Source organism: Pelophylax lessonae (assembly GCF_965119305.1).
Source record: "Pelophylax lessonae genome assembly, chromosome: 1".
Lineage (NCBI taxonomy): Eukaryota > Metazoa > Chordata > Amphibia > Anura > Ranidae > Pelophylax > Pelophylax lessonae.
This window is the reverse complement of record NC_138768.1, coordinates 179,844,514-179,872,139: the sequence shown is the minus strand read 5'-3', so window position 1 is coordinate 179,872,139 and position 27,626 is coordinate 179,844,514. Positions and strand designations below refer to the sequence as shown.

At 43.2% G+C, this 27,626-nt stretch overlaps 1 protein-coding gene across 1 annotated transcript in view; it reads right to left on the bottom strand.

Moving 5' to 3' along the window:
• Positions 1-11,278: 11,278 nt before the first annotated feature.
• The window catches only part of CAMK4 (calcium/calmodulin dependent protein kinase IV), a 295,961-nt gene continuing 279,613 nt past the window's right edge, over positions 11,279-27,626 (bottom strand). The window contains exons 8-11 of the mRNA XM_082243470.1: positions 26,692-26,767; positions 16,137-16,263; positions 15,303-15,455; positions 11,279-12,067 (exon numbers count right to left, since the gene is read on the bottom strand). Of these exons, the coding sequence (XP_082099596.1) occupies positions 11,903-12,067; positions 15,303-15,455; positions 16,137-16,263; positions 26,692-26,767 (521 nt within the window). The 3' untranslated portion in view covers positions 11,279-11,902. The remainder of the gene's footprint in view (positions 12,068-15,302; positions 15,456-16,136; positions 16,264-26,691; positions 26,768-27,626) is intronic.

Here is a 27,626-nt window from a genome sequence, read left to right as displayed (position 1 = left end):
TGATAAATGGTTTTCAAAATGTTTTACCGATAAATACCTGAAAAGTGTGGCATGCATTTGTATTCAGCCCCCTTTACTCTGATATCCCTAACTAAATTAGAATGGAACCAATTGCCTTCAGATGTAGCCTAATTAGTAAATAGAGTCCACCTGTGTGTAATTTAATCTCAGTATAAATACAGCTGTTCTGTGAAGCCCTCAGAGGTTTGTTAGAGAACCTTAGTGAACAAACAGCATCATGAAGGCCAAGGAACACACCAGACAGGTCAGGGATAAAGTTGTGAAGAAGTGTAAAGCAGGGTTAGGTTATAAAAAAAATATTCCAAGCTTTGAACATCTTACAGGGCACTGTTCAGTTCATCATCTGAAATTAGAAAGAGTATGGCACAACTGCAAACCTACCATGACATGGCTGTCCACCTAAAATGATAGGCCTGGGCAAGGAGAGCATTAATCAGAGAAGCAGCCAAGAGGCCCATGGTAACTCTGGAGGAGCTGCAGAGATCCACAGCTGAGGTTGGAGAATATGTCCACAGGACAACTATTAGTCATGCACTCCACAAATCTGGCTTTTATGGAAGAGTGGCAGGAAGAAAACCATTGTTGGAAGAAAGCCCTTAAGAAGTCCTGTTTGCAGTTTGCATGAAGGCATGTGGGGGACACAGAAAACATGTGGAAGAAGGTGCTCGGGTCAGATGAGACCAAAATTTTACTTTTTGGCCTAAAAGTAAAATGCTATGTGTGGCTCAAAATGAACACTGCACATTACCCTAAACACACCATCCCCACTGTGAAACATGGTGGTGGCAGCATCATGTTGTGTGGATGCTTTTCTTCAGCAGGGACAGGGAAGATGGTCAGAGTTGATAGGAAGATGGATGGAGCCAAATACAGAGCAATCTTAGAAAAATACCTGTTAGAGTCTGCAAAAGACTTGCGACTGGGGAGGAGGTTCACTTTCCAGCAGGACAATGACTCTAAACATACAGCCAGAGCTACAATATAATGGTTTAGATTCATTCATATGTTAGAATGGCCCAGGCAAAGTCTAGACCTCAATCCAATTAAAAAACTGTGGCAAGACTTGAAAATTGCTGTTCACAGACGCTCTGCATCCAATCTGACAGAGCATGAGCTATTTTACAAAGAAGAATGGGCAGAAATTTCACTCTCTAGATGTGCAAAGCTGGTAGAGACACCCAAAAAGACTTGCAGCTGTAATTGCAGAAAAAGTTGGTTCTATATAGTATTGACTCAGGGGGCAGAATACAAATGCACTCCATATTTTTCACATATTTATTTGTAAAACATTTTGAAAACCATTTATCATTTTCCTTCCACTTCACAATTATGTGCCACATTGTGTTGGTCTATCACAAAAAAAAAACAATAAAATATATTTACGTTTTTGGTTGCAACATGAAAAATTTTAGAAAATTCAAAGGGGTATGAATACTTTTTCAAGGCACTGTATATCCCAAAATGCTCTCTAGATATTTTCACAATGCAATTAATTATGGTACATTCAATTAACATGATCTAATACAGCGAAATTGACTCTCCACTTATGTCCAACCCTGGATATGTATATTGAAAGTCTAACCACACACTTGCTTATGAAAACCTCCTGAATTCATTGGCCATTATTTGTCACATTTATCATGTTTTGATACTTTGGCTTTGAGACCTTATGGAAGGAGTACAATATAAATGCACTTTATTACAGGTATTTATATAGCACCAACAATTTATGCTGCGCTTTACCATATTGTACATTTACAACAGTCCCTGTCCTTGAAGAGCTTACAATCTAAAGTCCCCACCTCACATGCTGGGTGGAAGTGCTAACCACTAAGCCACTGTGCAATTATTATTACATTCACGGCAGCTGTTCATGCAACTATTATTACATTCATGGCAGCTGTTCATGCCATGAAAGAGACTGAAAGGCACGTTAGAAAGTCTTATGCCCCATACACACGTGCAGATTATCTGCAGACTTTTGTCTGCAGACTAACCTTTTCTATGTAGTGCAAGGGCCTGCCGGATTGCATACAAATTGAAAGTGTTTAGGTTTGACCTCATATTATATGGTTTTGGTAAGTCTGCAGACAAAAGTCTGCAGATAATCTGCACGTGTGTATGGGGCATTAGTCCATACCCTGTTGGATCTCAAAAATTGCAACATGAAATAGTGTATATAAGCCAGATCAATAAGAATACTTATTACACTAAATACCTATTTTTATGAAAGTGCACCATTTTATAGCAGCTCATTTCTGAAAATAGTTTACCAAAAGAGGTACAATGAGATCTAGTTGAAAAGAGGTGACTCCATATTTTTTGATCCTAGTACTACTTTAAAAGAAAATAAAAGTAAAAAAGTAACTATATGCAAAATGTGCATATTTTTCCATACAGGTACAAATTATATATATATATAAATCTATCATTTGATTATAAATTACTAAATCACTTATCATCAGATGTCCACAAAATAGAACGTTGATTCAATCTGAATCTGTATTATTAGGTCCGTCCGTCCCCCACCCCCCGCTTTCCCTGCCACTATGTTTAAAAGGTGTGCTGTGCCATTTTATTTTTCTGTAGATGCAACACTGAGCAGAAATACTGTTGTTGTTGTGCTTGCAAACAGAGTTATCTGATTATTACTTGAAATTCATTCCTGAACGACCTGCAATCAATTGACCTTCAGACATGACATTGGCATTGTGTTTAGAAAGCAGTGGAGAGCAGCAGCGGTCTGGTTTCTTATGATTGTAAAAGGCGTATGTCTCTGAGTGTTTATAGATCTCTTGACACTCTTTAGCTAAAGTACATTCAGTATTTCATGTCTTGTAAAGACAGTCTTTATTTCACCTGCAGTTGTAATCATTTATTTTGTACATACTTTATGTTTTTTATACCATTTTAAAAATAAAAGTGGTGTGTTCCGGTAATTGGATCCAAGTCCTGTCTCACACACATTTGTCTTCAGTCTGCTCTGCCTATGTGGATTTGTCTGTTCTGGGGGAGTTCTCCAAGTGACAGGCACTTTGTGCAGTCAGGGCAGACTACAGGAGGAATGAATGACACTGAGTCATATTGAAGCATCAGTTTAGTCCATGGGTCTCCAGATTTTTCTTAACAAAGGGCCACTCTTTTGTCCTTCAGATATTGGGGGGGGGGCAGACTGTGGCCAGTAGGAGTGGAAATTTTCCGGGCATTAATGGGAGTAAATATCGCCACAATTGTTAAGAAAGAAATAGTGCCCCATCATTGGTATCATTGAGAGGAATAGTGCCCTATTGTTGGTGTCATTGGAGAAAAAGTGCCCTATTGTTGGTATCATTGGAGAAATAGTGCCCCATTGTTGGTATCATTGAGAGGAATAGTGCCCCATTGTTGGTATCATTGAGAGAAATAGTGCCACATTGTTGGTATCATTGGGAGGAATAATGTCCCATTGTTGTTATCATTGGGAGGAATAGTGCCCCATTGTTGGTATCATTGGGAGGAATAGTGCCCCATTGTTGGTATCATTGGGAGGAATAGTGCCCCATTGTTGGTATCATTGGGAGGAATAGTGACCCATTGTTGGTATCATTGGGAGAAATAGTGTCCCATTGTTGGTATCATTGGGAGAAATAGTGTCCCATTGTTGGGATAATTGGGAGAAACAGTGCCCCATTGTTGGTATCATTGGGAAGTAATGTCCCATTGTTGGTATCATTGGGAGAAATAGTGCCCCATTGTTAGTATAATTGGAGGAATAGTGCCCCATTGTTGGCATCATTGTGAGGAATAGTGCCCCATTGGTGGTATCATTGGGAGGAATAGTGTCCCAATGTTGGCACCTTTTGGAGGTATAGTGCCCCATTGTTGGTGTAAGTGGACAAAATGGTGCCCCATTGTTGGTGTCTGTTGGCAGAATAATGTATCATATCAGCAGGAGGAATAGTGCCCCAAGGGCCAGATAAATGCAGGCAAAAGTCCACATGTTTGCCCCCGGGCCGCAGTTTGGAGACCACTGGTTTAATCCATTTATGGTAAAGTTCTGATATTCTCCTTTAAAGAGTAAGTATGCTAGTGTAGAGGTATAGGCAGAAAGTTATAAAGTCATCATCCCAAAGACAGTATATAGATACAAAATGGACTCCCAAGGGACTTTGTAGGTCATGATTGAAAAAAAAACAATATCTGAATATTTTATGTAAAAAATAATTTGTAGAAACTTTATTGAGACAATAAATATATGATTAAAAGAGGCTGTAATGAATGTTTAACACCAGAGTAAAATGGATAAGCATTGAATGGTATCCCACAGTGTCTGTCGATGATATAGTAGTCTCGTTATAGACTAGACTTATTATATAACAAAAAAAAAAAAAGGATAAAATGGCAATAGTTGGGAAAAAAAAAAAACACCAATCGAACAGAAATCATCCAACGTGTTTCAGAAATGAATTTTTCTTCAGGGGTGTAAGATATGCAGAACAACATCAATGTCAACATTGTTGTGTAATTTCTGTTTGATTGGTCCATAAAGAGATTACTATATCATCAGCAAACACTGTGAAATACCGTCCTACGTTTATTCATGTTACTCTTGTGTTAAGCAATTATTACAGCTGTTACCTCTTTTAATCATATATTTATTGTCTCAATAAAGTTTGTACAAATTCTTTTTTACGTACATTTTTAAGATATTAGTGTTTTGTCAATCATGGCCTACAAAGTCCCTTGGGCAGAGATGTATAGTAACTAAGTAGAACTACTTCACTACTGTACTTAAGTACCGAAAGGCGGTATCTGTACTTTCCTAGAGTATAATTTTTTTCTCCTACTTCCACTTTTACTTCACTACATTTTTTCGATGATTTCAATACTTCTACTCCAATATTTTTTTTTTTGTGCTGCATAGTTACTCGTTACTATTATAAAAATTACCACTGCCAGAACAGTAGATGGCAGGTTTCATGAAGCTCAAAACATGTGTATTATCAGCGCATACGAAAATAAATGCTACTGTATGCATAAATAAAAGCTGCATTTGAAATAATAAAAGACAATATGATGTTCAAACTTTTGACTTCTTTCTTTAATACCTACATAACACAGTACTTGTACTTTTACTTTCAGTACTTGAGTAGCAATTTATTTTTCAAAGCTACTGGTACTATTACTTTCAGTACTTGAGTAGCAAAATTTTTTAAAAAACTACTTGCAATACTTAAGTACAAAAAATGTTGAATACTTTAGTACTTCTATTCAAGTCACTTTTTGATCGAGCACTTCCACTTCTACTCAAGTCACTTTTTGATCGAGCACTTGTACTTTTACTCAAGTATGGGTTTCGATTACCTTTTACAACTCTGCCCTTGGGGGTCCATTTTGTATCTAATTAAAGAGAATGAAGAGCAGGGGTAGGTAACCACGGCACAGCCATCTGTGGTGAAACTACAAATCCCATCATGCCTCGGGCCTCAGGATGCCATACATGAAGCTGTCAAGGTATTGCAATGTCTCAAGGGATTTGTAGCTTCACCATAGCTGGAGTGCCAGGGTTTTATATAAGAACTGATTCAGCCCACCAGGCTCCACCTATAAAATGAATTTTATTCTCCAGTTCTATATGCATGCACAGAACATATTCAATCCAATATATTAACTGAGCACTGTATTGCATGCAACTCATTTTTGACATAAAAATAAAAACACTTATAAAGAAGGTAGCAAAGAAATCTGCTGAATATTTTAATAATAATAAAAAAATTATAATCATTTGGGAGATGAATGTTCATTCATAAAGATTTTGTTTTAAACATAAATAGCATAAATGAAAGTCTTCCGTATTAAATCTAGCTTGAAAATTATTGTACAATTTGCATTTCTTCTTTTTCCTTACTGATTTAATAAGCATGCAAAGAGCAAGTGCACACAGTAAACTATAACAACCAATTATCTATCTGAAGATAAACATGTTAATAACAACCTAGTTCTTATTGGCTGCTACATATGACTGCACACCATCGCTCTTCTTGCTATTTAGTTAAACAAAACCAATAATCTCTTGTTATTATCCAGTGTCCATAAAACAAAAAGGAAAAAGGAATTCAGTTATACACATATTGTGTCAACACGTTGCTGTTTATTATTCATTGTTAGGCAACGCATCGACAAAAAAATCTATGAAAGTGCTTTCTGATTAATAAAATACTGTATAGAAATTGTAATAATAAGGCATTCTTCATACATGCCATGTTAGTGTACCACAATACATCGCTTGAGCCTGTGCATTCGTGCTGTGTCAGTGGAATGTTTTATATTAAACTATAACTAATGGCAAAACTTTTTTTATATTTGGATAGAGTCTAGAGAAATTAGAACTACTGTCAGATTTTTATTGCTGTCTGTGTCCCTGTTAGGAACATCCATGTCCTCTATTGGCTTGGTAGCCTTTTATAAAGCAGTCTGTTGTGGATTGTTTCTCAGAGGGGATTTGACAGGTGATGAGAAGGTAATATGCTCCTAACTGCCTGTTTTAACCTCCAAAAGCCTGAACCGCTGTGCCGCAACTGCGTGCACTGAAGGGCAGTTGTGGCGCAGTTGGAAGGGTCGCGTTTAGGGGCAGCAATAGGGGGTTTAATTCTTGCCATGAAGTTAAGCATTGCGGGTGCAGCATGTGTACACTAGGGATCGACCGATTATCGGCAAGGCCAATATTGACTTTTGCCGATATATCTGTATCGGCCCCGGAACTGGCCGACATTGCCGATATTTAAAATATTGCTCATGTAATGGTAAAATTATGTCAGATAGCGTAATTCTGTTTACAGATGTTATTGAATATGCCAGTTACATGTACATATTAAAGATATAAGCAATTCCACATTAGTAGATCTGCTGGCAGATCGGTATCTCTCACCCACTTGCCGTAAGTGATACCCGGGTGATACCGCTCCGTTCGGCATCCACTCAATACTGCTCTGTCTCTCACCCGCTCCATCTCCCACCCACCCGATACCGATACGTCTCTCACCCACTTGCTGTAAGTGACACCCGGGTGATACCGATCCATCTGGCATACGATCTCGGAAGTCACGTGCGTGGTCACGCCTGGCGAGGCTAAAATATCAGTATCGGCAATGAAAAACAGTCGATCCCCAGTGTACACCCCCATTTTCTACCTTTGCAGCTTACCGCAGAGTGAGTGGGGGTGGTAAAACTGCATGCTTTAATGTCCCCCCAACCACAAAAGTAATTGAGCCTTAATTGTCCTGATCACCAGTATCACTGGAAGAGATGAGCTTGGGTGCCCTTCTATGCCTTGCCGGCTGGAGAATGAGCCAGCCCACAGCTCATTGGAGTACCCAAAAAGTGTGAAGTTTGGACTACGGATGAGTTAAGAGCTCATCTCTAGTCACTGGAAATGAAAGTGAGGGAAACAGGAAATAAAGAGATTTCCTTTACAATGGAAATTGGAAATCCTCTCACTCCCTGTTGAGTCCACAGGTCGGGAGGAGAAGGGAAATATTCCTAATGAGCTACTCATGGCAAAATAATAATAATAATAATTGACAGCAGTCTTAACTCTCCCCTAAAAAAAAGTTTGGGCTTTAGATATATTTTAATGCTTATATTGTTTCTTTAAAACATTTCTAAACAATAACCTAAAGGGCCAGCAGATATAAACTACCAATGAGTTTAAATAAAATGATTTTAATAACATTCAGTGGTAAAAGTGAATATTTTGTGTTTTATTAGAAACAGACTAGGAAGTGATCTGTTGGAGAATGTAAGGAGGTAGGTATAATGTGTAAGTAACATTTACCTCTGTAAAATCCTTCACTAGGTAAGTTGCAGTACAATCCTGGCTTTCCACAGTGCTTACCCATTGCCCACTTCTATTCCCAGCCTCTGCCACAAAGACTGTCTACATGGTACCAAGTACTACAATTTACACAGTGCACCGCCCAACATTGGGATCGTAAGCATTAAAGTGTTACTAAACCCACAACAGTAAAATCAGTCAGTATATGCAGTAAAGCATGCTTGTTATACTCACTGTGGGACTTAAAAGGTTAATCCTCTGCATTGTATAAAAAGGATGTTTGATCCTGTCTTCTCTGATCCTCCCCTCTTTCTACAGTCCCCTGAAAATGTTCTGATAACACAGAGTATATGGAGTCATGCTGCACATGCTCAGGTTGGTGTGTACTGCTAGAGAGGTTTTTTTGTTTTTCTTGGGAGGGTGCATGTAATCAGCACAGGGCCAATCATCACTGTCCAGACACAGGGTCAGGGGTATTGCAGTCTAATAGGACAGTCAGAAAACTTCTCCTACAAGCTTTAACCAGAGCTTGGCTGGACACTGAAAGAAGCCACAAGACTGCTGATGAGAAAAGGTATTTAGCAGTTTATATTTACTAAAGTAATTGCATTTTCATGATCTGTGTACTGTGGGAGACCAGATATAGTGAATGTAGGGTCCTGGGTTTAGGAACACTTTTGGGTGAACAGAAGAGCAACGTATACTGTACATTCCATTTATCTCTCCAAATGCTTCAGTATGATGATTCCTGTTATTTCTAAGAATTATGGTGGTTCAAAAGGGTATTCTATTTTCCATCAGCTGACATCTGTCCAGTAATAATACTGTAACTAGAGCCCATAGAATACTCTCTCTCTTGTCTTGCAACTCTGGGTCCTGAAAAGTTCACTCCAGAAAAGTTTAAAGCTCATCTGTGTCTACTGGTAGGTTAATTTCACTCCCAAGGTTAATTGGCACTAAAGTGTGGTAGAGGAATTTGATTGTAAGCTTCTTGGGAGAAAGGTATTGATTTTTATGGTTCTATGTATTTTGTACACTAAATGTAATAGTCTGCTCTATTTGATTGATATAAATATAAAAACAATGTCTCAATGTAGGAGGAGGGAGCGGGTCTCTGGCAGGAGCTTTGTCTACTGAATTCAGCCCAGAAACCTGAAGCTTTTACCACCGCAGCACCAGAAGTTCAGAGACAGGAAAGGGACAGGCCATCCCTGTAGCGAAGATTTCTCCAGGATCCAGCTGCCTTCACAACGTGGAGCCTACTTGATAACTGGTAAGTTAGGTCACTAAAGCTGTAGGACTAAAAATATTTTATAGCTAAATTTCAACTTTAATGAGGACACACAAAAAGGGGATGTTGGAGTTGTAGCTTTTCTTTTTGTAGCACTGAGACATATCATGTAATTATAACTAAGGCAGAGCTTCCCACATAAAAGTCATTTTGATAGAGGACATGACATGGCCTACATCAAAGGAACTGAAAATATGCCTGTTCATGCTGGCCAACTCTGTTAGTCACCCCCTGTGGTAAGTCTCTAGCAGCAAAACGGCAAATGCTTACATGCACATAGAAGATTTACTGACACACTTGGTAAAGAGCTTCACTGGTCAGTAATGAACTGAAAACTTTTTTTGTTCTCCAATCCAAACTGCATACCTTTTGCAGTGAGTACCATGGGGTGTAATCATGTGTTAACATATAAAGCCCAAAAACTTTTCTGGAGTTTGGTTTTGAAGGTTTTTGATAACTTCCTGCTTTTATTCATAGTGCAGGTCAGTAACCAGAGCTGGTTCTGTAGCTGTCCTCTAACTATGTTAGTTATTACCATACTGGCAGGACCGGACTGGCCATAGGGCACACTGGGAATTTGCCCAGTGGGCCAGGCCTGCATGTCCTAGCAGGATTGGGGCCGCGCAGCAGCAGGTGGGTGGCACCCTTGGTTACTGATCGCCTCCCACTGTGAGGCCATGCCTGTGTCTCCACGCTCTCCCACCCCGCCGGCAGTGTCGTCCTGTAGGTGGGGCAGCTGCAAGCCTAATATTGGGATTAGGTTTGTAGGCTCGATGCATTATGGAAACATGCTGGTGTTCTGCTGAAAACTCCAACTTGCCGAGAACTCCAACCACAATACTTCTGGTGACTGTACACCAGGAATAATTGAAAATTTTGATCACTTACTGTTTTCACTGCCAGCCTTTACACTCCGGTACATTCTATAATAAGTGGACACAGTTAGTCCTCCCGCTAGTTTGGCCGCCTTGGAGGCAGCCATGTTTGTTACTAGCAGGCATACTAAAAATGTCCTTTCATTATAGCATGTACCGGAGAGTATACGCTGCCGCCTGTTCTGTGAAAACACCAAGTGGTCAAAATCTCCAATTATTCCTGGTGTACAGTCACCCAAAGTGAAGTGGTTGGAGCTCTTGGCTAGTTAGAGTTTTTGGCAGAACGCCAGTTCCCCTGAGAACCAGCAAAGCCACAAACAAGTCAGAGAGGGCAGGAAACCAGCACTCTCCGTCACGTGGTCTGCTCTAAAGTGGGAATGCCTATGGGGAGAGTGCCACCTGGTGTCAGTGATGTGCGCTGCATACTACTGAACATAGAAAGGTGGAGACTGCCTGGTCTGGCCACCTACTTTTTTCATTCAGCTTCTCAAGCCATTCTGCTATGGCTGACTTTAAGGTGCCTTTCACCAGGGCACACCGGGCTGCATGTCTTGGCAGGAGCAGCCTGTTGGTGACTGAGCCATGTGGCAGGGGGTGGGTGGCAGCCAAGGTCTGGACGGGGCTGGCGCAGGCCATGGTCGCAGCTCACCTCCTGCTGTGCGGCAATGTCTGTGTCTTCTTTCCCAGCTCTCCCACCCCGCCGGCAGTGTTGTCCTGTCGATGGGGCAGGGGGAGCAGAAGATCTGTACAGAGAGCGGGGGTCTTTTCATATTGACAAGTGGGTGGGTGGTATTGTCGGTGGAGCAGGAGACACTGGTTGGGACATGCAGGCGGAGTCCTGCCTCTGCCCTGCTGGAGTTGGGACTGTGCAGGGGAGGCGGCACTGTGATTGGAGTGGGGAGGCATGGCTGCAGGGGGCACTGTAATTATTGCGGTGCCCATTTCCAGTCCCCTTTATGTCACAGTGACCCTTTGAGTTGCCATGCGGAGGACCGGCTCCATGGGTGTCGCACGCCCCCCCCCTTCCCCCAGTACCCCCCCCCTCCTTTTTCCCCTGGTCCCTGGAGAAATTGGCTGCTTAGTCTGGAATGCCTGGGCATTTTTTGTCCTAGTACAGGCCTGCATACTGGTACTACATATCCATAAAAGTAGGCAATGTGCATGGAAGTACTTTCAAACGCCCACTTAAAGTCATTACCAAGCTTCTGGAAGTATTTCCTATTTAACTAGTGGTGGAAAGGCTGAGCAGAGAGGGATCACACAGAATAAACATGTATTCCAAATTATGAGAAACTTGTTTTTTTGCAAAGTTTTATAGAACTGTATTTGTGTTCCTGGGATTTGGTTTAATCTAGGAAGAGCTTTGAAATTCTTTTAGAATATAAATCTATGTCTTTTGTATGAGTGGTATTAATAGCTTCTTTATGTAATCCAAACTATGGTTTATGTCAAATGGCCCGGTAATGTAAAACATAAGTTTTAAACATTATTGTTCATACCATCAGCATGATATAATAAGAAATGAAAATCCTACTAGTAGAATATCCTCTATGAAGTCCATTACTTTTATAAAATTGTAAAATGAAACACTACTCACTTCATTCTCTAGCTAGAGTGTAGATACTATATGCATATCAAGGTTATAATTGATTATTTTCTCATGTCATACTTCTTGTGTAGAAAGAGCACTACACCTTCCATGTCTCAGGTCACCCCCATAGTAACTATTTTGATAAGCAGTCACATGCATTGAACAGAGTAGAACCAACTTGTGCATTTCATTGCACCCATGAAAAGAACTGCCAGAAGGCCATGCTAAGGAATCTTTCCTGTAAGAAAAAGATTGATGTAGCTGGTGCATGAAATGGCAGAGACCCAGACCCAAACATGGAGGTGGCAAACTCAAGAGGCTCCTTCCTCTTCTTGTTTGGATTCTGCTGTTGTCCTTTCTTCATGGCTGCTCTCTTGAACGGGAGACGGGTTTCGGCTTGCCTTATTGCTGTCGTGGCTGCTGTGGCTGCCAGCACTTCCTAACCGAGTTGAGGCTACTACAGCTTTAACGGCTGCCTGTAAAACAAGTCCAAAAGTTTGATCCACAATGGAGTTTGGGCACTTCAGTGGTCTTTTAAAACATATTTTTAGCTATACATGTGATTGTCATCTGCTGATCATAAATAATCTTACTAATACTAATATATGTTAAAGTGTATCTGAACCCAAGACCTCCCCCCCAAAAAATAGTCTTTATTTTTTTTCAGGCTTTTTTCCTTTTTTCACCTGGTGATTCTGGCAGGAAGACACTTCCTGTCTTTAAGCGGAGTTCCACTCATTTTTGTGTCTATTAAAAGTCAGCTAAAAAAAGTGTAGCTGCTGACTTTTATTAAACACACACTCACCTGTCCCATGGTCCAGCGATGTAGCCACCCGAACTCTCGGTTCTCTCCCTTGGCTCTCTGCCGTGCCGGCATTGCAAGTGTGGACAGCCGGCTGTGACAGCTTGCGGCTTCACAGCCAGGTGCGTACTGCACATGCGCAAGCCACGCAGTGGCTCTCAATTGGCCGGCCAATCTTCTGGGACCTGTGACGAGGGAGGCAGCTCGAACATAAGTGGGAGCAGGTTCCTGTCAAAACTAGCTACTTTTTCCAAGTGGCGGCTGGTGCTCCATGGGCCGGGGTCCATACCCCCCCCCCCCCCGACCACACCAGCTCGCTCGCACATCATACCATCCCCCCGTTGCCGGCTCACTCACCTTGGACTGAAGGGGAGAGCAGGCGGCAGCAACTTCCCCTGCATCTCCTCCCTCCTCCTCCTTGGCCAATAGCATGGCCTCTCCTTTCGGCCAATCGGGAAAACGGGTCTCAGGACTGACATTTTTGACACTTTTGGGGGGACCAGTGGCATTACTACAGTAATCAGTGCTAAAAATATGCACTGTTCAACCTGCTCCTCCTTCGGTGCGTATGTGGTTGCAATTGGTTAATCAAGTGTTACCATATGAAAAACTGGTGTTTGAACATAGAGGATGCCTGGCTAAGTATGATAAGGTTTGGGGGGCATGGTGCACCTCTGATCTTACCAACTCTGCTGTTTAGCTTTGGCCGTGTGGAGCTGGTCCCTTTTTTGCATATGCCGTTCTCTACATTGCTTTTATGTCATGTCTGATGGTTTTACTTTATGCCGTGTTGGATTGCAGTGTGCTGTTTGATTTCTAAGTTCACATGATTGAGATACAATGTTTATCATGGAAACTATCTTTATTTACATAACTTGATGTACCGTTTCTGTTTTCTTTTTATCTGATATGTTGGCATTCCTCTTGAGTGCCTTGTTGTATGTACTTTGTGCTTTTTTCTCCGTTAATAAAAAGAGTTTAAAAAAAAATATGCACTGTTACTGTAATAATGACACTGGCAGGGAAAGGGTTAACATTGTTGGTGATCAAGGGGTTAAATTTAGGCCTAGGGGAGTGATTCTAACTGTGGGGGGAGGGGGGTGGTTGGGCTTGTGAGATGAACACAGAGACATGCGATCCTATATAGCAGGATGACATAGCCTCTGTGATCATCCGAGGGAGAAGGACGGATGGCTGTGTTTACATCAGCCGACCGTCCTTCTCTGTCAGCGGGGAGAGATTGAGAGTGTCAGGCGGCAATCAGAGCCGCCTGACACCCACACCAGCTTCCCCGCTGACGATCGGGGGTGGGACAGAGCCGCCGGCAGCGCGCGCTCGCCGCCTAGCTCCTCCCAGGCAAATGACGTACCGATACGTGGTTTTGCCTGGAAGAGCCAGCTTGCCGACGTATATATACAGTAGATGGTCGGCAAGTGGTTAAAGTGACTGTAAACCTATTTTTTTAACCACTTCATATCTGGGCTGATTCTGACACTTTGCTCCTCCATGTAAAAATCTACTTTTTGTTTGCTAGAACATTACTTGGAACACCCAAACATTATATATTTAGCAGAGGCCCTATAGAATAAAATGATGGGTGCTGCAATTTTTTATGTCACCAGGTAATTTGTTTGCATAATGTGAAAGATGATGTTACGCCTAGTAAATAAATACCGGTACCTAACATGTCATGCTTTAAAATTGCGTCTGCCTGTAAACTACGGTGCTTAAAATTCTCCTTAGGTTTCTGGGCTCCGTGATCGGATGGTAGAGTCCAGGCGAGGTGGCAGCGGTGGAGGGAGGGGGGTGTGACCCCCTTCTGCCTCCCGCAAAAGTGATCAAGTGGATATTTAGCAACTCTAATCACTTTTGCTAGAAAGGGAATCGCCAGCTGAAAAAAGCATACCGGGATGATGCCTGTAGGCGCAGGCATCATCCCGGTATAACTACTTGAACCCGAGGACGTCTATGGACTTCCTACAGGCAGAAAGTAGTTAAGTAACAAACACTGCTGGATTGAGATCAGGCACAGGTAAATATTTATTGGGGGCCGGGGGGACCTGCATACAGAAGGCTTTTTACCTTAATGCAGAGAATGCATTAAGGTAAAAGGTTCTGCCTTTATATCCATTTTAAGAATGAAAAATCATTCCTGATGCCCACATAGAACAAAGACCTGATTTAGGCCTCATTCAGAAAAAATGCTGCTTTTGGAGTGGGTTTTTTATTTTTTTAGAACACTATATTATCCAATGTGTCCATGCACATAATGGTGGTTAGAATCATATTTTAGAGCAATGTGCAGGGGCATAAAAATGCCCCAAACCTGCATTTGGGGAGGTGCTTACTGGCATATTTTATGCACATATGTGAATGAAACACGTGAATATATATTGTAGACAATAGAATGTATTTACACGCATACGGTTCTAAATATCATATCATAACATTTGAAAATGCGGTCCTTTAAACTTCTGTGGACTGGAAATTGCTTTTCACTATCAGTGATGTACAGGTAGGATGAGCATGAAATGAACTACAAAGGTTTCCATGCCTTTTACTCTGTTGTCACCATGACAGCTTGAAGCATATTGACAAGTAACCTTTCTGCCCCCTTTGCAATAAACAGAAAAGGCAAACATACAGCACACATATTCCGCAATCATTTATATATTTAGAAGCCTGCTATAATGATTTTGCTAAATATGTAGTAAGAATGACTAATGCAGTTCAGTGACTATTTGCACACAGAACATTTAGCTATTTTCCACTGCAATTGTTGTTAAGGACAGGCAATTTTTTATGGTGTTTCCACCTCATAAAGGGTCAAATTCCCCTCCGTTTACTAAAACTACACAAGTGGCCCCCGAACCCATGGCATTCATTAATTGCATATTCAGTTATTATACCTTCAGTTTGCGTCTTGCATTAAACTCTTGCAGTTTCTTTTGTGCATTGTCCATATGAGCAAAGTTTGTAGCTTTTCCCGTGACCCAGGGGTGGTGCAATGCTTGATGAGTGGTGAGACGCTTCTTTGGGTCAAACACAATCAACTTTTTCACCTGTAATGAATAAACACAACATGCATAGGATATGAGTAAGGCCCCTTTCACACAGGCGGGCCGTTCAGATCTTGTCAGTTTTTCAGGCGGATCTGAACGGATGCCCCATGCATCTTTATGGGGCATCGGATGTCAGCGGAGACATGTCCGCTGACATCCGATCCGATCTGATCCGATCCGTCAAATCTGGACGGATGGAAACCCTATTTTCCATCCGTCCAGCGGACAACGGACAAACGGTCCATTCTCATCCGATTCCCCTATAGAGAATAGCGGGAACCTTACAGCTGTGTCTCCGAACACAGCGCAGAGACACAGCTGCCATCCGCCTGCTTAGTGGGCGATCGGCGGATCGATCCCCCTCTGAGAAAAACGGAGTCTGCCGACTGATTCCTATGTGTGAAAGGGGGCCTAAGTGTGCTTTAGCACCTCAATGTACAGTGCTGTGCATATAACTTACATCTAAATATGCTTTTGCATATAATTGCCAACATACAGAATGTACACATAAAGCACTATTATATTTATAACTACAAAGTCAAACTCTTTAAGCAAGAGCTTGTAATGCCAGTCTACATTTCCTTTCATGTCTTGAGAAACGTCAAACAAATAATTTGTTCATACAGATGTACTGCACAATAAAAGCACAAAGAAGGTACACCATGCTCGGAGTTTACTCACCAAGTCCTTGGCATTCAGAGATACATCGTCCCACCAGGGGGAGACAAAGTCATAATCACAGTTAAGAATCCTCTTGAACATGTACTGGTCCCCACGTTCATCATAGAAAGGTTCAAAACCACACAGCCTGCCAGTAAAGTCATCAAATCATAAACAGGTCACAAATTAAGCATTTTATATACTTTTTTTAAAGTTGAAAGCTACCCCCTCATAAAATAATACATCAGAAAAAAAAAAAAAAAACTTTTTTTTTGTGGATGAAAAACAATATTTTTTAAATCCCTGTCAATACAAAATACAATTAGGCTTCATGTACATGGGGCGTTTGAAATACTCTCCTGAACGCTGGAACTTGACAGCTAGTAAACGATGGTTAAAAACATCTGTTTTGCCGCATTTACATGCCGCATTTATGCGCATTTAGTGGCGTATGTGTTTAGAAGCGTTTTTACAATGTAAAATGGTCAGAAATGTATCCTCATTGAAAACACCTATAAATAAAACACTTATAAACGCAGGTTACTGTATTTAGATGCGTTTGCACGCTGCTACGAGCATTTGGCATTTCAAATGCCAATAAACTTCCCTCTGAATGAATTTTTTATTTTGCTTTAAGAAAAAAAAAAATGCCACTAAACTCAACTGCCTCTAAAGGACTAAAAATGACTCAGTGTACATGGACAGATAAGATAACATAGAGGAGAGTTCAGGGGCTTCTGGAAAAAATGCCCAACTGCTCCTTATCAGCATCAGTGTACATGAGGCCTTACAATACAATATGCTGTACACAGAAATACTTTTTTGACAGTTTCCCTTCCACTTCAAGTAATGTGAAAAATATCCAGTTACTTTGGAAAAAAAACTACAGGCACTGGACAAAGAAAGTACAAGACAATTCATGGTGTTAGGGATTGGGTCAGAGCCAGTTTTAACCCCTTGGAGCCTAAGCCTTTTTCTGACATATGTTGCTTACAAGTTAAAACCAGTATTCTTTCCTAGAAAATTACTTAGAACCCCCAAACATTACAAATATTTTTTTAGCAGAGACCCTAGAGAAATAAATGGCGATCGTTGCAATATTTGGTATATGGTATTTGCTCATTAAAAAAAAAAAAAAAAAAAAACACAAAACAGTAAAGTTAGCCCAATACCTAACATGTCAGGCTTTACAATTGCACACACTCGTAGAATGGCAACAAACTATGGTACTTAAAAATCTCCATAGGCGACGCTTTAACATTTTTTAACAGTTACCAGACTAGAGTTACAGAGGAGGTCTAGTGCTAGAATTATTGAACTCGCTCTAACGATCGCGGCGATACCTCATATGTGGTTTAAACACTTTTTACATGTGCGGGCCCGACTTGCGTATGCGTTCGCTTCTGCATGCGAGCACAGAGGGACGATTTTTTTTTATCACTTTTATTGCTGTCACAAGGAATGTAAGCCAGGCAGTGACAAGTACTCTTTATGGAGAGATCTGGGGTCTAAAAGACCCCCAAACCCCTCCAATGTACTTAAAAGCATTCAAAACCCCAAGTTTGACTGTTTTGAATGCTTTTTTTGAATGCTTTTTTTTTTTTTAATTTGGCACCTTTAAGGCTCTGGTACCTGGAAGTGATGTCATGAAATCGCTTCCGGGTTTCTTACATCGGAGACCTGATCAAAGCTGAATCCAAATTTGTTTGGGTCTTCGGCTGGTAGCTCAGGTCACGCGTTGGGATGGGAGACCCAGGCAAGCCACGGAAGGCGGTGGGAGGGGGGGGGAGACACCCCCTCCTTGTAATGACATTCGAAACGACTGCTCGGCCGTATAGGTTGTTATCACAAGAAAGCTGACCGCTGGCTCTAGACAGCGGTACTGGGGTGATGCCTCTAGCTGCAGGCATCACCACGGTACAACCTCCTGAAGCCAAGGCAACATATTTGGGTTCCGTCAGCATGAAGGGGTTAAGGGTAGGGGTTAAAGTGGTTTTAAACCCTTACACATACCCAGTGCAGTGACTGGCCTCAGGCAATACACAGAGATTAAACAAATCCTCCGACATAAGATTTACCTGTTTATCTTCAGCACTCTCTTCCCTACATCCGTTCATATTGACAAATTTTTAACCCATATCTGAGAGTTCAGAAAACAGGAGCAGACGGCTGAAGTCACACTCTGCAGAGCTCAGTGAGAAGAGCTCTGAGAGCTGATTGGAGGGAAGGGACACACCCCTCTTCACACAGCACACAGGAACAGAACTGAGGCTGTCAATCAGCTGGAGCTCCCTCCCCTGACACCTTTTTTCTCTTAGTGTCAGGAGAATGTGTCAGAAGTGATTCATGATGATAGCAAAGTAATGAAGCAGCAGACAGAAATGACACTTAGTGCATTTAATTGAGACAAGCACATGCTATAGAAGGATATACTTTGTTCATATATCATGTCTAAAGGTTAACAACCACTTTAGGGTGGTCATACATTGATTGAAATTCAACTGATTCAGCAGGGACTGGACACATTTCGATCAGTGTAAAGCCATTTCCACTCACTTGATCACTTGATGCACTTCTGCTGAAGGGACATTCTGGAAAGCTTTTGTCGATCGGTGTGGGGCCAGATGTAGGGTTATGCTTATATTTTGGTTTAGGGGTTTAATAAAATAATAAAGCTGTATCCCATTGAGGGACACAACTTTATTAAAGAAACCAAGATGTCTCTGTCCTGGAGGATTCTGTCCATGACATTGTTGGAGGGTAAACATATTTTCCCACCTTACAATGGTAGTCTTCTGAGTTAGGGTAAAGTTGTGGGATGCCTGTCTGTTCACGGTTAGGATCAAGAAGAATTGCCGCTTCCAATCAACATCCTGGAGTAACAAGCCATTCACCTGTTAGTTCTTTAGTACTTTTTCCTAACTGATCATCCAGTCTGTATTCAATCAGGCAATGCCACAGATTTGGCCTACAGTACATCAATCATCAGGGGGTTTCGGATTCTGTAATCCTGTATTTATAATCTTACTTTCACATTTTTATAGTCCTAACAATAAATTGTAGATTTAGGGCCCTTTCACACTTGGAGTCCGTCAGGTAGACTCAGTTTTTCTCAGCGGGCGATCGATCTGCCGATTCCACGCTGAGCAGGAGGATGACAGCTGTGTCTCTGCGCTGTGTGCGGAGACAGAGCTGTCAGGTCCCCATGCATCTCTATGGGGGAATCGGATGGGAACGGACCGTCTGTCCGTTCTCATCCGATCCCATCCGCTGGACGGATGGAAAATAGGGTTTCCATCCGTCCAGATTTGACGGATTGGATGTCAGCGGACATGTCTCCGCTGACATCCGATGCCCCACAGAGATGCATGGGGTGACCGTTCAGATCCGCCTGAAAAACTGACAGGCGGATCTGAACGGTCCGCCTGTGTGAAAGGGGCCTTAGTAAAATTACTTTTTCTATTTGATACTGTAGTCATTCCTCAGTGCAGTGCTGATAACACCAGACACTTCATTTACACGTCTAAATATATACAGTAAATTGGTGCAAAAGCTACAGCATGGTAATGTGTATAAGTGCTGAAAGCATATGGGTTATGTATAAAACATATGTCTAAGGAAAACCTATGCTGACAACACCCAAATCCATCTCTCTACCCCTAAGCTCACTCTGTCAGTCATCTCATGCATCATTAATTTATTGGAATAGTTTGTAATAAGAATATTACATCAACAGCGCATACCTAGTAGCAGGGAGAGTGGAAGATTCCTGTATTAAGTGGTGCGTGGGTATGGGAATATATTAATGTTGACACTTTCTAGGGGTTTTGTTGCCAATAGCCCTAAGAGGTAGATATTTATTGCAGCCTATATTTACATACATTTATCATTAATTTATTGACAGACATATCAGTCTGGATGTCACACCACTTCCTTAAAGTGGAGTTCCAGCCTTTTTTTTTTTTTTTTTTTAAATCACCCCTGTCATAGTCGCCAAATATTTATTGGAAATCGGCATATGCTGCATATGTCAATGTTTTCTGTGTCATTAAAAGTGTTAGTACTCACTGTAGCCTTCTGATCCAACAAGTGTCCATCCTGAGTGTGGGCATCTGAAGCCCTGTAGGAGTCTCTTCCGGGATAAAGTGCTGCTGCATACCCAGCAAGCACCTCCCGATCTCGCGCATGTGCAGTGGGACTATCACGGCCGTAGCAATAGAGCCTAGCATCTCTTCATTTCTGGTTTAGAAGTAACGCGATGCTAGCTGCGGAGGATGCCCATTGGCTCCTGGGATTGCTTACACTGGTATACCAGGAGCCATTGTGAAAGAGGATATGAGGTACTTCGCCGCAGCCGGGTTTGGACGGAAGTGGATCTTTTTTTAGAAGAAAAGGTACTATATATTAAAAAAAAAAAAAATGACACTATCCAAAAGGGAATGGCGGAGTGATCAGCAGCACATGCAGATTTAAATGCAAATTAGGGTGGAACTCCACTTTAAGCTCAATCAATCCAAAACTGAGCTCATAATATTTCCTCCCCATGTGCCCCTTCCCATGACAAAATTGATGCCACAATTATTAGTCCATCCCCACATGACAAGCTGCTAGGTGTAATCCTGGACTCTGAACTCTTGCCACCTCAACCTCCGCAACATCTTCATTCAGTCCCTGATTATCTCTTGCCTTGACTACAGCAACTCCCTCCTCATTGGCTCACCTTTACATAGACTTCCCCCTCTTCAGTCCATCATGAATGCTGCTGCAGGCTCATCCACCTTACCAACCACTCACTGTCTGCTACTCCTCTCTGCCAATCCCTCCATTGGTTTCCACTCCTCCAATGAATACAATTCAAATTACTAACAACAACTTACAAAGCCATCCACAACATCCAAGCTACATCACTAATCTCGTCTCAAAATACCAACAAAATCATTCTCCAGGACTTCTCCCTAGCCTCTCCCATCCTCTGGAACTCCATACCCCAATCTGTCCAACTATCTCCTACTCTAGACTTTTAGGCGAACCCTGAAAATGCTTCTCTTAAGAGAAGCCTATCCTGCCTCCACCTAACAACTGTACTTTTATTTTTTCCATCACCCAAAGTTATTATGTTTTGTATCACCTGACCCTCCATTTTAGATTGTAAGCTTTAACGAGCAGGGACCTCTGATTCCTCCTGTATTGAATTGTATCGAAACTGTACTGTCTGCTCAGGGCCGGTTTTAGACAAAGTGTGGCCCTGGGCAAACCTAAAAGTGGGGCCCCAAATTTTTTTATATTCTACCAAAAATATAGGCGCATTTAATCAATTTAGCCAAATAAAACATACAACTACATGAAAATATGCTTTAATTAAATAACATTAAATAGAATAAATAAAATATAACAAAATCAATGCAACTATGAATTTTTCATCGAGAAAAAATCCAGTGTAGACAGTGTAGACAAGGCTTTAAGGCCACAGGCAGCACAGCGCTGCGCAGCGCATTGTATCCGCCCGCCGGCACATAGCGGAGCGTAGGCAGCGTGACACTGACAGGGGGCGGCTGGGGGCCCTTTGGAAGATGAAGCCGGCTCCTGACAGTGACGGGGCCCCTTTGTAAAATGGAGCCCGCTGCTGACAGTGACACGGGGCCAGGGCCGGACTGGGTATGAAAACCAGCCCTGGAAAAAATTACATACCAGCCCCATAGCATTGTGTCGTCATACCAGCACAACGTTGATTTCTTGTTCATAAAAGGTAAAATCATGCAGTGCGTGCCCCGTCAATGCAGACTGACCACAGCGTGCCCCCTTTCAATGCAGACTGACCACAGCGTGCCCCCTGTCAATGCAGACTGACCACAGCGTGCCCCCTTTCAATGCAGACTGACCACAGCGTGCCCCCTTTCAATGCAGACTGACCACAGCGTGCCCCCTTTCAATGCAGACTGACCACAGCGTGCCCCCTGTCAATGCAGACTGACCACAGCGTGCCCCCTTTCAATGCAGACTGACCAAAGCGTGCCCCCTGTCAATGCAGACTGACCACAGCGTGCCCCCTTTCAATGCAGACTGACCACAGCGTGCCCCTTTTCAATGCAGACTGACCACAGCGTGCCCCCTTTCAATGCAGACTGACCACAGCGTGCCCCCTGTCAATGCAGACTGACCACAGCGTGTCCCCTTTCAATGCAGACTGACCACAGCGTGCCCCCTTTCAATGCAGACTGACCACAGCGTGCCACCTTTCAATGCAGAGAGACCACAGCGTGCCCCCTTTCAATGCAGACTGACCACAGCGTGCCCCCTTTCAATGCAGAGAGACCACAGCGTGCCCCCTTTCAATGCAGACTGACCACAGCGTGCCCCCTTTCAATGCAGACTGACACAGCGTGCCCCCTTTCAATGCAGAGTGACCACAGCGTGCCCCCTTTCAATGCAGACTGACCACAGCGTGCCCCCTTTCAATGCAGAGAGACCACAGCGTGCCCCCTTTCAATGCAGACTGACCACAGCGTGCCCCCTTTCAATGCAGACTGACCACAGCGTGCCCCCTTTCAATGCAGAGAGACCACAGCGTGCCCCCTTTCAATGCAGACTGACCACAGCTTGCCCCCTTTCAATGCAGACTGAAGACAGCGTCAGTATAAGGGGCCCTAATACAGGACTGACAGCCAGCAGCCTGTGTATAGGGCCCAGGGCTGCCATTGGAGTTGATTTAGGAATGTGGCACCTAGGGGAGAGACAAAAAGTTGCTGCTGATCCTGGGACTTTGCTGTGGCCTGGGATACATGCTGGTAAACCCAGGGCACACTTGCTACAAAGTACTTTACAAATTTCTGTTGCGTTGGAAGCCCCAAGGCAATGTTTTCTTTGAAAGACCATATGCCATATGTGCTATTGCTACAGTGGGAGAAAAGTCAGAGTGTTCCCGGCTAGCCAGTCTTCCCTGGTTTCAGCTATAATGTGATCTAGTATTGCAGTCATCACCAGCTGCTGCAGCTGCTGAAAGCTGGCTTGAGACGGGGACCATTTTGCTGGCCACTGGGGGACCTCTTGAGACATGGATCAGTGGTCACCAGTGGTGGGAGACCTTTGGCCACCATTTTGTTCATCTCATTGTATTAGGGGCCCTAATACAATGCTGACTCCCCCCCCCCCCCCAGCCAGTTTACTTTTACCTGGCTGAACAGGGCAACATAGGGCAGGCTCTGCTTCGCTCACTTGTGTGTCTCAGACGACCTCCTGCTGCTGGCTGCTGTCTGTGTGGGAGGAAAGGGAGAGATGGATGGCGCGGCCCGTCATGCAGGAGTGGACTCAGGAGAGGAGGTCCGCCGCCGCGCATCTGTCCGCCGGATATGACGTCATGCCGCTCACAGCGGCTGGTGAAGGAATTTATAAAGAATCCGGCGGCGGCGCTCGAGTGCAGCGGGCCGGCAGCGGGCGTCCGTCCCTATCTCAAAGCGGCTCCATCTGAAAGCGGCCCCAGGCATCCCGATTGGCCAGTCCGGCCCTGCACGGGGCCCGGGGCCCCTGGACATTCGGGCCCTGGGCAGTTTCCCAGGTTGCCCCCCCCCTAACGCCGGCCCTGTGTCTGCTCTCATGTTGTAAAGCGCTGCGCAAACTGTTGGCGCTATATACATCCTGTATAATAATAATGATAATAAAGGCAGTAAGAAATGTCTCTCGGGATGTTGTGTCAAGAGAGATCACCGGGTGATATACTGTATAATTACAGGCCATACTGGTGTAGTAAAGGTTAGTGATAGAGGAAAAATGCTCATGTGGAACTTCTGCAGAGAATTTGAATTCAATGGTAACAGAATGATGAACTGTCATTTTCATTTAACAGTTTAAAGTGGAGTTCCACTCAAAAGCACAACTTCCACTTATATGCTTCGCCCCCCCCCCCTCCCCCCAGTGCCACATTTGGCACCTTTCAGGGGGGAACGGGTACCAGTTTTTGACAGGAACCCTTCCCCACTTCTGGGAGAAAGCACTGTGGCGCCCTCCTTCTGAGGTTTGGCTCCCCTCCTTTCTCTGATGCCGAGCCAATTAGAAAGCGCAGCACACTTTGCACATACGAAGTAGGGAACCGGCTGTAAAGCCGATTCGGCTTCACTGCTGGTTTCCCTTACCTTGAATGGTGACGGCAGCACCGGAGAGCTTTGGGTGCAGACATTGCAGGACCCCTGGACAGGTACGTCCTAATATAATAGTTAGCAGCTACAGTATTTGTCTATATATACAGTAATCTAGCCACAATGGTGCCATTATCTCTGGGACAGGTGTTACTTCCATGAGTTAAATTGCTAAGGATGTGAATTGGTATCAAATTACCAGGATATAGATGTAAGGCTCTACCCTGGTAGAGAGAGGGGGAAGAGGAGGGAGGAAGGAGGGAGGAGGAGGAGAGAGGAGTAGGAGTAGGAGGGGGGAGTTAAAAACAGACAGTTGAGCCACATTTTTACTCTTGACTTTTAACCACTTTACCACTAGACTGCTGTCTTACGTCTGGGCCACTTTTTGCGATTCGGCACTGTGCAACTTTAACTGACAATTGCGCGGTCGTGCGACGCCGTACCCAAACGAAATTTACGTCCTTTTTTTCCCACAAACAGAGCTTTCTTTTGGTGGTATTTGATCACCTGTGCGATTTTTACTTTTTGCGCTATAAACAAAAAAATAGCGTTTATTTTGAAAAAATAACAATATTTTTAAAAATTTTTTATATGAAATTCCCCCCAAAAAAGAGGTAAAAATCTAATTTTTTTTTAAATTTTTGGCCAATTTGTTTTCTGCTACCTATGTTTGGTAAAAAAAATCGCAATAAGCTTATTTTGATTGGTTTGCACAAAAGTTATTGCGTTTACTAACAAAGGGAAAGATTTATGTCATTTTTGGTGGGTTTTTTTTAACGAGTAATGGCGGCGATCTGCGATTTTTTTTTGCGGGACTGTGACATTGCGGCGGACAGATCGGACCCTTGGCTGACATTTTTGACACTTTTGGGGGTTCCAGTGACATTTCTATAGTAATCAGTGCTATATATATGCACTGTTACTGTAAAAATGACACTGGCAGGGAAGGGGTTAATTTTATTGGAGAGGGAGGGGTTAATGTATGCCTGGTGCTTACTGACGTGTGGGGGGGGGGGGTGACTGTGAGAGACAAGGACAGATCGGATGTCCAGCTATGCTGAACAGTCCGATCTGTCACTCCCTGTCACTGAGGAGATCCGCCCGCTCTGTTTACACAGGCGGGCGGATCTCCAAACTGGATTCCCCGAAGATCGGGGAAGAGCAGCGGCGATCGCCGCTGCTCCTCCCCTGGCCCGACTCCCGCTGTGAATGAAAACAGCGGGAGCGCGCCTCCGGCGGCGCGTGAGCGCCGCCTACAGGGGGAGGAGTCTGGCGACATAGGTCTACGTCGTCAGACCTACAAGAGCCACTTTGCCGCAGTAGTACTACGGTACTCAGCGGTAAAGTGGTTAAGTGATCCCTGAAAACTCTTCCCTTTAGAGAAGCCTTTCCTGCCCCCACCTAACAACTGTACTTTTATTTTCCTCATCACCTCATTACCCAAAGGGCAGAGATGTATGGGGGGGGGGGGATGTTAAAATCATTTTTGAGTTGAGCCACATTTTACACCCCCTACAAAATACAGCGGGTGCGGTTGCATTTGGTGGTCAGTACAACCCAGGGGTGCCAAGTGGGGACACAAATTTTTCCATACCCAGAAGTAGCTGGTATTTCCTTTTGGCGCACTGTTCAGAGCAGCAAGAGAAAAGGGAAAGTATCTATATAATGCTGAGGAAGGGGGTACGGGTTTAAAGCAAGTCTGTTGCAAGTGGGCAAAGCACATTTTTGCATTAAAACTTTCTTTGATCCCACTAAAGAAACGGGAGGTAAGCATATGAAACTGATGGATGCTAAATAAAAAATGAACCAGTTGCAAATCATAAAGGATTGGAGGTTTGGCCCTTATTTTATATATCGGTTGAAATGATCAGCCATTAAAGTTGTATTAAACCCCAAAAAAACAAATGTTTATTTTAATGCAACTTACCAATTCTTAGATGTGGTGGCTGCATTCGTTTTATTTTTTAGGCTTTCTTTCCTTTATTTTCATCTGGTGATCCAGGCAGTAAGTCTGTATTTTGTCAACAGAACAAGCTGACCTGCAAATGTAGCAACTAGAATGTTGAGATAAACCATTTACCTCTGACAGGGGTGCTTACAATGGTCAGCTTTTATTTATTCATGTAAAACTTTTATCCCCTTTTGCGGGCTGTGAATTCAAACATTATAACTAGCTACCCTGATAAATTCATGGCTAAGACGACCCATCTTCTTAGATGGGGTGCCTCTGGCCATGCATTTCCTCTTCAGAGGCAGTAATGTTGTCATGTACCGAGACTGGGGGCTCTCTAATGCAAGAGATGCGTTGCGGGCCAGATCACCAGGTTAAAACAAGAGGGAAAAAGCCTAAAAATGCAGCCATCACCTCCAATAATTGGTAAGCTGCCTGCAATATATTACATTTTTGGTTTTGCATATAATATGGCAATGCATGTCTTAGTACTTACAGTATATAGGTAATTATACCCACGGACCACATGTCTACTTCAGGTCCATAAGCACATCCTCTCAGAATTTCTGGAGCTGAAATATAAAAAAAACGAAGTTAATAAAAACCATGGAAGAAACTAATGTCTCTATTTTGAATGTATAATTGTATTAAATGGCATTGCTGTTACTTAGTTAAAGTTTGTTTTAGAGCTTTTCTACCTTCCTGGGGACTCTGACATCACCAATACTTTTCCCTTAGGCCCCTTTCACACAATCAGACCAATTAGGTCCTCCTGTCCATTTTTCAGGCGGACCTGATCGGCCACCCATTCTCCTCTTTAGAGAGGCGGATGTCAGTGGAAATGTGTCCGCTGACACCCGTCTGTCATCCAATCCGACAAGATCCGCTTAAAACAGACGGATGGCGATACGTTCACCATCTGTCCAGCGGGTCGAATAAGATGGGATCAGATGAAAAGAGATATGCTGTCCGTTTCCATCCGATCTTCCCATAGAGGAGAGCGGTGATTTGCCAGGTCTGTCTCTGCACAGTGAGCAGAGATAGACCTGTCTCCCGCCTGCTCAGGGGGGATCAACAGAGCGATCCCCACTGAGCTAGCGGAGTCCACAGAGCAGATCCACATGTGAGAAAGGGGCCTTATCTCTTTAGGGGTGGATATTGAATGAAACACAATAACAGGGTAAGGAGAAGGTTTGAAGCCAACAAACATTGTGGGTACCTTGGGATTATTTAATAATACAAAGAGTTAAGCGCAGTAAGACAGCAGCAAACCAACATTAAAGTGATACCAAAGTCTTGTTTTTTTTCTATAAAAATAACAAACGTGTTATACTTACCTGCTCTGTGTAGTGCTTTTGCACAAAGCAGCTCAGATCCTCCTCTTCTCGGGTCCCTGGCTGGAGCTTTTGGCCCCTCCCTTCCATTGAGCGC